At 37.7% G+C, this 15,050-nt stretch overlaps 2 protein-coding genes across 4 annotated transcripts; both read left to right on the plus strand.

Moving 5' to 3' along the window:
• Positions 1-575: 575 nt before the first annotated feature.
• On the plus strand, positions 576-5,518 carry LOC133882510 (aspartic proteinase oryzasin-1-like). Of its 2 annotated transcripts, none has more exons than XM_062287608.1 (14): positions 576-639; positions 1,616-1,969; positions 2,049-2,109; positions 2,569-2,663; positions 2,753-2,862; positions 2,989-3,157; positions 3,265-3,304; positions 3,811-3,875; positions 4,033-4,146; positions 4,226-4,287; positions 4,378-4,534; positions 4,637-4,756; positions 4,996-5,084; positions 5,217-5,518. In XM_062287608.1, exons 2-14 carry the CDS (start codon positions 1,616-1,618, stop codon positions 5,299-5,301), a joined length of 1,521 nt encoding a protein of 506 aa, XP_062143592.1. In that variant the 5' UTR covers positions 576-639; the 3' UTR covers positions 5,302-5,518. The 2 variants fall into 2 exon arrangements, with proteins under 2 accessions (XP_062143592.1, XP_062178031.1); XM_062322047.1 differs by having other exon boundaries at positions 583-639; positions 1,597-1,969.
• Positions 5,519-6,866: 1,348 nt separating this feature from the next.
• On the plus strand, positions 6,867-11,915 carry LOC133851503 (aspartic proteinase-like). Of its 2 annotated transcripts, none has more exons than XM_062287952.1 (14): positions 6,867-7,178; positions 7,534-7,901; positions 7,980-8,040; positions 8,183-8,277; positions 8,367-8,479; positions 8,676-8,844; positions 8,937-8,976; positions 9,398-9,462; positions 9,562-9,675; positions 9,775-9,839; positions 10,376-10,532; positions 10,637-10,756; positions 11,162-11,250; positions 11,450-11,915. In XM_062287952.1, exons 2-14 carry the CDS (start codon positions 7,542-7,544, stop codon positions 11,532-11,534), a joined length of 1,533 nt encoding a protein of 510 aa, XP_062143936.1. In that variant the 5' UTR covers positions 6,867-7,178; positions 7,534-7,541; the 3' UTR covers positions 11,535-11,915. The 2 variants fall into 2 exon arrangements, with proteins under 2 accessions (XP_062143936.1, XP_062143929.1); XM_062287945.1 differs by having other exon boundaries at positions 7,144-7,255.
• Positions 11,916-15,050: the final 3,135 nt, after the last annotated feature.

The raw sequence follows: 15,050 nt of genomic DNA on the forward strand, positions 1-15,050 counted from the left end.
ATTTTAAATCAAATTGTAAAAAACTGATTGTTTGAAATTGTACTTTTCAAAAATTATGATTTGAAAACGTAAAAAAATTCTACGTTTTCAAAATGAGGTACTTTTTTTTTAAAACAAATAATTATAAAGACTAAATTAAGATTTTAAATATCAAATTACGATTTTGTCAAATGCTTAAATGCTGTTTAAAAGTTATGTTTTCAAAATATACTTTTTAAAATCGTTATTTTTAAATGTTTTTTGAAATCGCAAATCCAAACGGACCTTAGTTTGTAAATGAAAGTTGAGTACCTCTAATGTTCAAGAAGGTCGAATGCCTATATTCAGTAGAGAAATATCTCATTTACATTGTTCAGTACTAAATTTTATATATTTACAGAGAAGACTGTTAAATGTAAACCCATTTGAATTCTGTAGAATGAGATACAGCGTATGACCAGTTTGCATGTTTAATGTGTACCATGCATACGTGCACGAGGAAACTTCATGCGGTGTTCCTCAACAGTAGACTGAATTTGTTTCTTCCCCAAAAAAGAACGAATACAAGAGCTGCGTTCACTGCGTCACACTCGAGAAGCCAACCGTCTTTCCTTTGTCTCCGCGGGCTCTTGATCATCCTCCTTTCTGCTCAAAGATCTGGTAATTTTTCTTCCATCTTCTTATGGAACTGTGTAGTTTTAACGAGTGTTTCTCTAATTCGTTTTAATTAAAAAGGACTCCAAGATAATGCTGCTTAATTATGTTGTTGTTGTTGTTGTTTTTTTTTTTTTTTTTTTGATAAATATCTGCTTTATGTTAATTGTTCTTTTCTCATCAAATACCTTGAAAGTAAGAATGAGTTGATGGATAAAAAAACTTACTTGCTTTACTCCCCATTAAACGACGTCTGTCACACAATTTTGATTAGACTGCTTCATGCTTCTGCCGGCTAAAGATATATATACATGCAACCCATGCATGGAATGCATCACTTATCCACAACATGTTTTTCGTATATTTCGATAATTCACCTTAATAACAGAGTTAGCTATTGACACTCAACACAAATGACAACACATGTTTAATTCATAATTAGATTTTCATATCACATACTTTGTAATCGACTCAAGATCTATTGATTTGTATTGCCTTTTGATTTGACCATAAAAGGAGATTGCTTTCCGAATGTATGACTTGGGGTTATTCTAAAAATATAATTGATTCCAGATTTGGTCAACTACATTACAGTTTCCATTGGGGAGTAGCTCCCTTGTCCCTTCCCATTGCGCGCATTCTAGCAAAGTAGTTACGTAACGATTCAGGAAAAACGCTAGTCACATCTGTGTTATTATTCTAAAATGATTAGTCAAGTTATAATAATTACAGCTTCATGAAATTGCTTATAAAGCTCAATCTCATGTAATAAAGAACCAATGTAAGACTTAGCATCTACGAGCTCTTTTATCTTTTTCTTGGACCTCAAAAACAATGTAGAAAGCAGGAGTTGAACTTTACTAGTTTTTTCTTTTCTTTTTTTCCGTGAGAATCGAGTAATTTTGCTGACTTATTGCCATTGCATTCTCTCAATGTTAATGAAAAAGCTATGTCATTCTTCAGCGGCTGATATTTTGTACAGATGGCGAATAAGTTTCTCTCGGTGGCTCTCTTCCTATTGGCTTCAATATGCTCCTTGGCTATTCCTTCTTCCTCCAATGGCCTAGTGAGAATATGTTTGAAGAAACAACGTTTTGATCTCAACAGTATAAAAGCGGCTAGAATAATTGGAAAAGAGGGAAAATCCGCTAAGAAATCACTGCATACTATACGTAATGTGGGCGATTCAGCAACAGATATTGTCTCATTGAAGAACTTTTTGGATGCCCGGTATTATGGAGAGATTGGAATTGGTTCACCACCACAGAAGTTCAGTGTCATCTTCGATTCAGGCAGTTCCAATCTTTGGGTTCCATCTTCATACTGTCATTTTTCTGTAAGTTCTATTTATAATTAAGAGCTTTTGATTTCATACTCCCCTCTGTTATTTTCTTAGAAACCCTTTAATCATGCAGATGGCTTGCCATGCTCATTCTAAGTACAACGCTTGCCAGTCCAATACATATGCGGAGATTGGTAAAGTTTTCAGTTGAATGCTTCTACAGTTTCATGAAATTATATATTGGTAGAAAATTTGTTGTTGTAATATAGCCGTATGTGTTAAAGTGTTGATTAAATGATTAAATTTATTCCTTCCTATAAGTTTAAGTTTTTGGGATAAGTAATAGTTTAACATGGTATTAGAGCCGGCCAGGTTTTATGTTCGAACTTTGACTCCGTCATTTATCTCCCCATTTCAATTAAATATTTCACGTGTTGGGCATCATCTATTAAAAATGGAGTTTGAGTTCACACGTGAGAGGAGTGTTCAAGTATTGATTAAAATGATTAAATTTACCTCTTCCTATCGACTTAAGCTTTTTGGATAAGTGGTAATTTAATAGTATCATCCCACTTTTTTTTTTTTTTTTGGGGTGGGGGGTGTGGTAGAGAGTATAAAAGAAAGACTTTGATTTCTTATTGTTTCTGATATAGGTAAACCTTGCAACATAAATTATGATTTTGGATCAGTTTCGGGCTTTATCAGCAAAGATAATGTGCAAGTTGGAGATCTTGTTGTCAAAGATCAAGTGAGAAATTTCCAGCTTGTATTTTACTAAAGTAATGTGTTATGTTTGTTGGTTTCATTTGATGCTAAGCCATTTTTGTCATCCTTGAGGTACTCGTTGGGGCTACGCGGGAAAGTGTTGCTTTCATGCTAACAAAATTTGACGGGATACTTGGACTTGGGTTTCAAGAAATTTCTGCAGGGAACGCTGTGCCAGTTTGGTAAAGATTTTGGCATTCTTTTCAACATTCATCGTCTTACCTCTAATGTTGAAAGGCTTTTTCCCCTCATGCTCTATGTTTCTTCACGTCTGTTGCTTTGGACAATGTTTCATGCTCTTGTTACAGGAATAACATGGCGCAACAAGGTCTAATAAGCCAGAAGATCTTTTCTTTCTGGTTCAATCGGGATCCAGAGAAAAGTGAGGGAGGTGAGATCATCTTTGGTGGTGTTGATCCCAAACACTTCAAGGGTGAGCATACTTATGTTCCGGTTACTCGAAAAGGTTACTGGCAGGTACAGTTCTTATGTTCCACCTAATTGTCTTTGTACTTCACATTTGCAGTTCTTCCTTTCTATAGATAGTAAGTTTATGTCTTTTATTTTGGTGTTTCATCTTCTAGATTGGATTGGGAGATTTTCTTATTGCAAACCATTCTACAGGTGATGACATTAAATACTTATCTCCACTTGGGGTTTTTTTTTTATTTAATGATTTTTTACATTTATTTGACCAGGAAAAAGGATCTTTGAATTAAAATGACTAGTTTTAAAATTATGCAGGGCTAAAGAATAAAGGGTTCCCTTGCTTCCCATTTGATTAATTCCAGCAATGAGTTTGCAAGACCTTTTAGAAACAAACACCATCTTACCTAAAACACCTTCCCTTCGAGAAAGACTCCAGTTTAGGCAAATCATGACCCTTTACTGTTACCATTTAAAGTGAAATACTGACAAAAAGCCTTGTATTCAGAGTTAGTTTGTATTCTGCCTGTTGCGTGTATCCTTTCTCCATGCTTATTACTTGGCTTGACTGTCATTAAGATCAAAATATCCAAGCACTTCTTTATGTTTGATTTTAAAGACCACAAGAGATTGCATATTATTTGAGTATCACTAATATAACAAGCTTCACTGAATTCCTAAGATACCTAAGTTTGAAATTTCAGGTTTCTGTGCGGGTGGTTGTGCTGCTATAATGGATTCAGGCACATCCTTCATTGCTGGACCGACGGTATGTGATAGTACCTCTATGGCTTTCCTTGTGGCCATAAAGTTTGGAAATTTAGAGCTTTGTTGAACTCACTTTTTTTCATTTAATCATATTAAAAATAAATTTTCTCTTTGTTTAAATTCTTATGTTGTCATTGTAATAAGCTCATCAACTTCAGGCTATCATCACTGAAATCAACCGTGCCATTGGAGTAAAAGGATTCAAGAGCATAGAATGTAAAAGAGTTGTTTCTCAGTATGGGGATCTGATGTGGAATCTCTTGATATCAGGGGTCTGTCTGTTCTGATAACCGTTTTAATGCTAATGTTAAAAGGTATATATGTCTTACACTTTTCTTCCCTGGTCTATAGGTACAACCTGACCAATTGTGTTCCAATATTGGACTTTGTTTTAATGGGACTCAGCGTGTGAGGTTATGAACGCCTTTTCTTTTTCTTTTTTAAATATGATTTCTGCATTCTCAGCAGCCTCTGTATTTAATCCAAAATTTTAATTTATGCAGCAAGATTATTGAAACAAAGGTGGAAGCAAAGAGTGGGAAGGAATTGGCAGTTGGTGAGGATGTCCTTTGTACTGCCTGTGAGATGACTGCTATTTGGATCCATATTCAGCTTAAACAAAACAAGACAAAAGCAAAAATATTCGAATATGTGTACAAGGTTATTTTCCCATATATCCTCTTTTGTTTGTCTCAATGAATCAATCACTGGTTTTTGCATAATAGGGCTAATATTCTCTGCACATTTTTGCTTTTGTTGAAGCTGTGTGACAACTTGCAGAATCCAATGGCAGAATCAGCTGTCAACTGTGATAATATTGTAAACATGCCATACATTTCATTCATCATTGGGAATAGATCCTTCCATCTCACACCTGAGCAGGTATGGGTTTTTTTGCAACCTCTACCTTAAGGATTCCACAACTAAGTTGGCTTGCTAGCTGAAAGCTGGTATGGTCATGCTTAATAATCCGTTTGAAACTATTCCTGGTCTTTTGGCATTGGCGTATATAAAAACTAAAAATATGTGAGCCCAAATGAAAAAGAAAGAAAAACCAATTTTGCAAGAAATGTCATTTTCTCATCCTGTTTCTTTTTTGTGTTTTGCACTGTATGATCCAGTATGTCCTTAAGGTTGAACAAGGTTTTTCTACCTCCTGCATCAGTGGCTTTATTCCTTTAGATGTTCCTCCTCCAAAAGGTCCCCTCTGGTATGTTCTTATTTAAATTAAGCATGGATGCTTCTATGCAGTACTGATGATGAAATCTTAACCCTTTCTTGAATGCATTTGTAATTGTTTTCTTGTTATTTATGCGCACATTAAATAATTTTATTCTTGCAGGATTCTTGGAGAAATCTTCATGGAAGCTTATCACACAGTGTTTGACTTCGGTAAGCTCCAAGTAGGATTTGCAGAAGCTGCTTAGTGATCCTCCAAATGAATAAGACAGTGCTATTAACTAGATGGAGGTATGGTAGGTTGTGAATGAATGATGGATGACTAATAATGACTGATAGATATATGTCTATGATACTTCTTATGGTCAGATACTTATGGTCATGTAGTTCATGTATTTATAAATACTGATTTGTGGAGAATTCTTGCTTAATATGTTTGCTCTTAGATGATGCAACTCCCTAAACTGAAGGAATGATTCAAAATAGTAATCCATACAATTTGCTTTTCTCTCTCACTTGCCAGTCATAATCATCTGCAAGGTTTGACAAATGCTAAACCTGGGAGAGTCACTCGTGTAAGCAGGCTAATATGGAAGCTTGATTATGTTAAATGTAAAACTAGGTTTCAATAATCAAGTGGTTGATTCGTGTTAAGTCCCAAGCTTTCCTAAAAGCTTAAGTTTATAAGAAATTGTGAATGTAATAATCTTAACGTGTGGGCTCAAACTTCAACTTAATAAGTGAGACTTCTGTAAATTTATTCATTTACTCTAACATTGAACACGTATCAAACTCACCGTTAATAAATGATGCTTAACACATAGAATATTCAATTGAAATGGGAGGTAAATTACGGAGACAAAGTTCGACTTAAGATCTCAACTCTAATACCGTATTAAATCATTACTCATTCTAAAAGCTAAAGTTTATAAGAAAAAATAAATTTAATCATTTAACTAATATTCTAACAATTACAATATCAAAGGATAGAGAAGACAAGTTTTTAATTTTACCACTAAGTGTTACATTGGTTTTGTAACGACTCACCCCCAATGACACAATATTGTCCGTTTTTTACTCTCCTGAACCAAGCTTCGCAGGAGGTCACCCATCCCGGTACTATTTTCCTATAAGCATGTTTAACTGCGGAGTTCTGATAGGTTCATGTTTATCACGGCTTTAAAATGCGTTGTGTCATGATGGGTGCGTTTATACATATAAACACATTCTCATTCCTAGGCGACGTGGGACGTCATAGGTTTTTTTTCTTCTTCTTTTTGTTGCTAAATTTGCAGTTTGTTGTATTCTGTATTACAAGGGCAGAACCAAGAATTTTATTATGAAGGGGCAAAACTTTATATATATATTATTTGGGGAGGAGAAAATTAATTCTGAATGTCTACCTCATAAAAATATATATTTTGGGAGAAGTTTTAGTTTTCTGTTTGCCAACCTTTTCTCGTTTTCCTTTTTTACTTTATGCTCAAAAAAATCAAAACATTGACAAATAACTTTTCTTAAAAAAATAAAAAAATAAAAAAATAAAAAAAATCATTAAAAAGGGTTATCAAACACAACTAGCCGCCAGTTCGGCCCGGCAATATGTCCCATAAATTTAATAGAAAATTCGAACGTATAAAATGAAAGCTCATCGAGAGAGAGAAAGAAATAGTGTACAAAGAAGGAGAATATTTGTGTTGCCGTTAATACTAATTAAAGATGATGTGAGAGCTTCGAGATTTGTCTTGGCATTAATATATAATAACGATGACGATGATGTAAGGAAGTGGGAGAGCCAATCATGCAAAATCTGGTTAATACAGTTAGCAAAAGAGAAAGAACAGAGAACAGAGAGGAGAGAATTCCATAGAAAATGTATGCGTCAAGCAATTGCTAAACCCGTACTCATGGAGCATGTATCCTCCTGCAGGAAGTTACGTCGTGGTTTCCTGAACTAACGAGTAATTTGCTTGGTATGACCGTATGAGCCTGATAGCCCTTTTCCCAGCTCTAGTTGAAAGCCCATAACTCTCGCAGCTCACTGCATAAAAGCATGTAACTCCTCTGTCTCGTCGGCCTCACATACTTGACTCAGACTCTCCTTTCTGGCCTAAAGGCTCGTCAGGTATGAAGTGCATGCGAGGTTTCCTACTGGGCTACTGTTGAAAAACTATAACTATGCTATCATGAGAATATCCGTTGGTTAGGCCTCCATGGACTTTCCAGCTCTTTCATACATAGTTATAACAATAATCTCTTTGTATCCCACTGCTAGTTTCATTAACGTTTGCTTCTATGTGGGGGCGTTTTGTGATTGGAAAGTGCAGTTGCAATGAAAAAAATGATTGAACCCATATTTTAGGACAGGCGTATGTTAAAATGAATAGGAGAAATGTCACCGATTTTCATATCAAATGGAATTGTTATACCTTTTCGGCTGATTTTTTTGTTTTATTTTTTTCCAAATTATGTTAAACCAGAGACGTGCATGAGCATGGGGATCAAGTGGCTTCTAGTCGCACTCTGTATATGGGCTTCTTCAGATTCCTTGGTTTCTACAACTTCCTCTGATGGGTTGATCAGAATTGGTCTAAAGAAGCGTTCTTTAGACCTTAAGAGTATAAATGCTGCAAGAATTACCAGTAGAGAGGTTTTTCAACCTAGAGGTCATGGGGATACGAATGGTAATTTTAATGATCTGAATGCGGATATAGTATATCTGAAGAATTATCGTGATACTCAATATTATGGAGAGATTAGTATTGGTACTCCCCGGCAAAGCTTTACTGTTGTCTTTGATACTGGTAGCTCCAATCTTTGGGTTCCATCTTCAAAATGCATCTTTTCTGTAAGTTTTGTAGTAATCTGAAATGTTTAATGTTCCTTGAATCTATTGAAGTTCTTTGTAAAGCATGACCTTATGCAGATTGCTTGCTATACCCATTCTAAGTACAGGGCCAGGCTATCCCATACCTATACAAAGATTGGTAAATTTTGCTGGTGCATTACTTTTGTAAATTTATTTATCTTTAAAGCAGTTATGTTGTAATGTGAATATAAGTAACATAGCTTGTACGAAATATTTTGTTACTGCAGTCATTCTCAAATTTGTTTTTCAATTTTATTTAGGAATGCATTGCAAAATCCCTTTTGGTTCTGGGTTCATTTCCGGCTTCTTCAGCCAAGATAATGTCAAAGTTGGAGACTTTCTCATTAAAGATCAAGTTGGGTTTGTTGGCTTGCCCAAAGTTTCATGCTTTAAATATGTTAGTGTCTTCATTGCATTGATGTTGTGTAAGTTCCTATCCTTCAGGAATTCGTTGAGGTTACAAGGGAAGGATTTTTAACATTCTTAGCTACAGAGTTTGATGGAGTACTTGGACTTGGGTTTCAGGATACAGCTGCCCGGCTAGTCACACCAGTGTGGTATAGTTTTCACCTGGTCCAAGTGATGGTTTTGATGTATCTATTTAACAATATACTTTTTCTTCATTAGGGGAAAATTCAAAAGGCTGTTCTCTGTTTTTCTTTTTCTTCTTCTTCTTCTTCTTCTTCTTTTTATTATCTGTTTTCTTCTTTGCTTTTGATGGCTTGAACACACAAATGTCCTTTCTGATTACAGGTATAATATGTTTGTACAACGTCACATAAGCCAGCAAATTTTCTCTTTCTGGCTGAATCGAGATCCAACGGCAAAATTGGGAGGTGAGATTGTCTTTGGAGGTATTGATTGGAGGCACTTTAGGGGTGACCATACTTATGTCCCCTTGACTCGCAGGGGTTACTGGCAGGTCTGCAAATTTAAGAATTAGTTGCTCCCCTTAATTATCTTCTTATCATCAAACAGAGTGATATTTAACTTGAAATACATTCATCTATCCAGATTGAGGTGGGAGACATTCTTATTGAAAACTATTCAACAGGTTTAGTACATTTCCATTCCCTTTGGTGTTTAACTGTCTTTGATTTTGTTACTCCAAAATGAGCATGAATGAATTAGACATTGTGAAATTAAATTTGCTGAAGATTTCATTAGGTCTAGTAAAGAATAAAGCATTGCCAATAAAAGAAGTCTGTGCCTTTCTTATCCGGATAAGCCAAAATTCTTAAAGGACTCTTAATTGTTGATGGATTTCCATTTTATATGTCCTCTTAATTGGTGTTTCCCTAGGTGTTTAACCGTTAATGAACATAAATTCTCATTCCATTTATATGAAGCGAATAGGAAAATGAACTCTTCAGTTATTATTTCGACATTAAAGAGGCAAGAAGGACAATGTACTTCAATCCTTTTCCTCTGCTCACACACGCATAATAAATTGTGACAAGTTTTAAAATTTCCAGGATTATGCAAGGGTGGATGTGCTGCCATTGTTGATTCAGGGACATCGTTACTTGCGGGTCCAACTGTAGTGATACTTATACTTTAAGCTTGATTCAATTTCCTTTTGCATTATTTTTATTCCTAGAAAATTTTTTGTTCCATCCTTACTAGTCCTAGCTTTCAGACTATTGTCACTCAAATCAACCATGCCATTGGAGCAGCAGGAGTCGTGAGCTTGGAATGTAAAGCTGTCGTTTTTAACTATGGGAATATGATATGGGAATACTTAATAGAAGGAGTTGGTTCTTTTATCCCCTTTACATTTTCTTTTAATTTGCTCAATGAAAATCTACAACTTCTTCTTAGAAGATGAAGAACTCACTTCCCGTTTTTACAGATACGACCTGAGATAGTATGTGTGGATCTTGGACTCTGTTTTTACAATGGATCTCGTTATGTAAGGTAATCAACCTACTTCCTTTTGTTGTTTTAAAGGATAAGGGTGGAGAATTGTGACACCTCGAAAAGTTAGGTCTCACATTGGGTTGGATTGTGATAGTGTTATATGTGTGTGAGTCCCGCATTGCTTTCTTATTAAGTAAGACTTAACTTTATAACTGATACTAAAGAGCTTAAATTGTAACTTTTGACTATTTTTTTTTAGTAATAACACAAATGTGGTTAGTGCTTTATTTAGGTCGTGACAAATGGTATCAAAGTCAACCTGGTAACACTATGTAGCACTTGAGCATTGCAACGTGATGTAGGCCCTAATGAAAGTTATGTCCCACATTATGTGGGTGGATTGTAATGATATTACATGGGTACCAAGTCTCACATATAAGTGATTTTAAGAAGTTCCAATTGAAACTTTAACTAGTTCTTTTGAAGTGATAGCACAAATGTAGTTAGCGCTTTCTTTGGGTCATGACATGGACTTTGTTTGTATATCTTCATTCTCAATTATCACAAGAAAAACCAAACTTTAACTTGTGCAGCACTGGTATTGCATCAATGGTTCAAAATCGAACCTGGGAGGGATCTTCAGTTGATGAGAGTGCTTTCTGTACTTTCTGTGAGATGATTGTCTTCTGGATTCAAGTACAACTTAAACAAGAGAAAACAAAGGAAAAAGTTTTTAAATATGTGAATGAGGTAGTTCCTCTCCAAAGAAAAGAGCTTTTTCTTCCTAATTTTCGCATCAATATTTTGTGTCTATAGACTAGGACTAACAGTTCTGAAATTTCCATGTCTTAAAGTTGTGCGAGAGGCTCCCGAATCCCATGGGAAAGTCATTTATCAACTGCGATAACATTGCAGCCATGCCCTATGTTTCATTCACAATTGGAAACAAATCCTTCCCCCTCTCCCCAGAGCAGGTGTGGATGTTATTATTGCTCATTAGTTAACTTCTATGCTTTCATGTAATTTGTTTGGAAAAGGCAAACATGTTAGACCAATGAAAATAACAAGCCATGCCTCATAATATCAAATATGGCTTCTTAAAGAAACATGATTCACTGAGGCATATAACAGCTTGCAATATTAAACGTCCATGTGAAATTTGATATCCACAATTGTGATTTTTCATTGCAAAACACAGATAAATGGTTAGATTATGCTCAAGCTTTTTCTCAGTGCTACCTTGCTCAAAATTTTCTGTTATGTTCATACCACTTTGTTACACAAGTAGCCTATCTTTCTAGTTTGTGTGTGCAATCCTAGTAGAAAAAAGGTTCATTGTTTTAGAAAATTTCTTACCTCCTTTTGGACCTTTGACTCAGTACACGCTTAAAGTTGAAGAAAGCTGTGCCACTGTCTGCCTTAGCGGGTTTATTGCTTTGGATGTGCCTCCTCCTCAAGGTCCCCTCTGGTATGGCATTAATTAATTTTTTTCTTCTTCAACGGTTGTCATTTTCGTTCATTTATCCAGTTATGAACTTGCATCCAGATGCGTATGCCCCCAAATAACACGCAGCTCTAGATTTCTTAATGCATCATTAAGTCTAAATGTTAAGATGTACATATGAATCTACTTACGGTGTATATATAACAGATGTGTATGCCTGCAGGGTTCTTGGAGACATATTCTTGGGTGCATACCACACAGTGTTTGATTTTGGTAATCTTAGGATCGGATTTGCAAAAGCTGCATAGGACTGTGTTTGGTGTTAAAGCTAAGGCAAGCTATATGGTAAAGCAATGATACATAGGAGGTGCACCATACATGACCATATTCAACTAGTTTATAGGTACATGCCCCTTTGACTTCCAATGCACGGGGGCCTTGTGTAAAGGTAATTGGTATGTTCATAAATAAACGTGCCATAATTCCGTTTTAGCATTAGATCCTAGCATCAAGAAGTGTTTCATCAGTAGTCGTATAAGAAAACTTCAGGTATAGGTATTTGCTTTACATTTTGCAATTAGTTTTTTTTTCCTGTAATTGTGGGCATGCATGCAATGCGCAGCAGAAATTCGCCATATCAAGGTACTGACCAAAGTGAACATGGAGACAAGGTGACAAATTAGGACGAAGTGTTTTTTTTCTAAAGTGGGTTACGCGGAGAAATTTCTTTCGACCTAATTTATTAAACTGATATGTGTCCAAAATACATATAATTCTCACATGCATATTTAAAAATTACATGCTCTCTTAAAGAAGAAAGAAGGAATTTATTGTTTAGCTATGGTATTGCCCTCTATACTTCCCTTTGTTCTCTTTTTGATGAGGCCCCAAGTAAAGCTAACAACTGAGCAACTAAATTATTTAAGGTACCGTGATAATGACGTATAAAATGGCATAGACATCTTGAGTACCATCGCTACAAGGATTAAGATCCAGTACAGTATTCTTGGCCCATGTGAGTACAGGGTCGAGCAGGTTCCAGTTGTTGGGACAGGGGCCAAATAGTTCAGGCTTTATCTGCTTGAATTGTTTGGACACCTATTTGAGCAAATGGAGCCCTCTATATATACTCACATACTGCAATTGGACATAAAAATTGCACCGAATCTCTATCCTCACTACAAAGGAATTGTGGTATTGCCCTCTATACTTCCCTTTGTTCTCTTTTGGATGAGGCCTGAGTATGTAAAGCTAACAATTGAGCAACTAAGTTTAAGGCACCTTGATAATGGCACATAGAATGGCAGAGACATCTTAATTAGTACTACGCTATAAGAATTAGGATCCAGTATAATATCTTTGCCCTATGTGATTATAGGAGAGAGCTTTACTTGTTGGGATAAGTGTCTGTTCAGGCCTTACTTGCTCGAGTTGTTCGAACACCTGTTATAGGAAATGAAACCCTCTCCCTATACTCACATACTGCAATAGGGCAGATATATTGCACCGAATCTCTATCCACGCTACAAAGGCATTGTAGATTGACATGCACGAAACGGCGCCCTAGGCAAGCCAGCCCAACACGAGTTATTTCTGTAGAGAGTGGATTACTTTTTGAGTGAATTCAGGGAGAATTATGGAAATGATTGGATGGATAATGGATATTGTATTAACGAACTGCAGAACAATAAGAATGGCACAATTCGAGGTTGCCAGCCTCCAAGAACACTGTTCACAATTCTCAGCTAAAAAACCTAATTGTCTTTAAGAGGCCTTATATACTGGCCTACATGCTTACTTAACAAAACGCAACACTAAAACTATAAAACGCAGCTTTGGACATGCCTCCCAAAACGACACAGCCTATGGAATGAAACGCAGGAATGGGTAAGCTCTCCACGCAACGTTTTGAACCCCCCACCAAGCTGTCCAGCTGTTCCCCTCTTCTAGAGATCAGCAACTCTTCTGCCACGTGTCAAGCAATCTTCGAACTCCTTCTCTCTTCTCGATTATTCCTTCAAAGTCTTCCTGCAAGTCTTCTCTTCCTCTCTCTTCAACCTTTCATCCTCAAGTTTCCATCTTTAGAGAGGTACCCGTGACAATACCCCCTTCTTTCAAAACACCTTGCCCACAAGGTCTGGGTAGGCATCCTTGAGGGCGTGGAACTCCTCCCATGTAGCGTCGTCAGCTGTCTGCCCCTCCCATTGGACTAGAAGCTCAATCAAAGGGCGATTATCCTTTGGTCGGGCGCGTCGATCAAGGATCTCGGCGGGTTCAGGTTGGGGAACGCCATTAGCGTCGACTGGAGGAAGCCGCGGTAGGGTAGTAGTGGCAGAGCCTAATTTGAGTTTGAGTTGCGACACGTGGAAGACTCGATGGATGCGGGCATCTGGGGGCAAATCCAGCTCGTACGCCACCTCCCCGATCTTGCGGATGATGGTGAACGGTCCATAGAACTGGGGGTAAAGTTTTAGAGCGCGGCGGTAGGCTACCGAAGACTACCGATAGGGCTGCAGTCGCAGGTACACTTGTTGCCCTAACTCGAATTTCCTCTTTGTCCTTTTGATGTCAGCATATTTTTTTCATTCTGTGTTGGGCCTGATGCATGTTGTGTCGCAGGAGGTTGAGGATTTGCTCGCGATTTCGCAGCACTTCGTCCACAGCCTCCACTCGGGTGGTTCCTGGTATATAACTGACCAGCCTCGGCGGGGGTACCCCGTAGATGGCCTCAAATGGGGTCAGTCGGGTGGATGAATGACAGGAAGTGTTATACCAGTACTCGGCCCAGGGAAGCCAAGATGTCCAGTGTTTAGGGCTTTCCTGAGAGAAACACCTTAGGTAATGCTCTAGGCATTTGTTGACTATTTCAGTCTGGCTGTCCATTTGGGGATGGTAACTAGAGCTGAATTTTAGGGTGGCCCTCTGTAGTTTGAACAACTCCCGCCAGAAGGTACTGGTGAACGTTGGGTCTCTGTCCGAGACAATGGATTGAGGCATCCCATGGAGTTTGAAGATATTAGGCATAAATAGTTGAGCCACGGTAGCCGTCGTGTAGGGATGCGATAGAGACATGAAATGGGCGTATTTGGATAGCCGGTCGACCACCACAAATATCACCGAATGACCCTTAGAGAGAGGCAGCCCCTCCACAAAATCCATGGAGATATCCGTCCATACCTGAGTGGGGATAGGAAGGGGCTGTAGCAGCCCGATTGGAGAGATATTCTCATACTTATTTCTCTGGCAGACTTCACATTCGCAGATGAACCTCTTGATATCCTTTCGCATGCCCTTCCAGTAGAAATCCCGTTTAGCCCTATGCAGTGTCTTCTCATAACCTGAGTGCCCTGCAGATGGGTCACTGTGCACAAAGGCTAGCCCCTGAGCTTTCAATTGGGGAGATTGGCCAAGAGTGATCTTGTTCTTGTACAAGAGCAGGTCATCTCTGAAAGACCATTTATGGGTATCCAACTCATCGTTGTGCCATTTAGCCAAGAGTTCCTGCAAGCCTTCATCCACGGTATACTGATGCTTTAAATCAGTTATCCAACTAGAGGTAGGAATGGATAATAAGGAGAGGGTGATCTCCTCGTCGGTGGCCTCCCTTCGTGAAAGGGCATCGGCCACCTTGTTGGTGACCCCTTTTTTGTATTCCACGACAAAGTCGTAGCCCAGGAGCTTTGTTATCCACTTTTGCTGGAAAGGTATCCCCACTTTCTGCTCAAGCAGAAATTTGTGACTCTGCTAGTCAGTTCTCACAACAAAGGGTTGACCCAAAAGGTAGGGCCTCCTTTCTGGACAGCCATAACTAGGGCGAAGAGCTC

Source organism: Alnus glutinosa, chromosome 1, assembly GCF_958979055.1.
Source record: "Alnus glutinosa chromosome 1, dhAlnGlut1.1, whole genome shotgun sequence".
NCBI classification, from domain to species: Eukaryota; Viridiplantae; Streptophyta; class Magnoliopsida; order Fagales; family Betulaceae; genus Alnus; species Alnus glutinosa.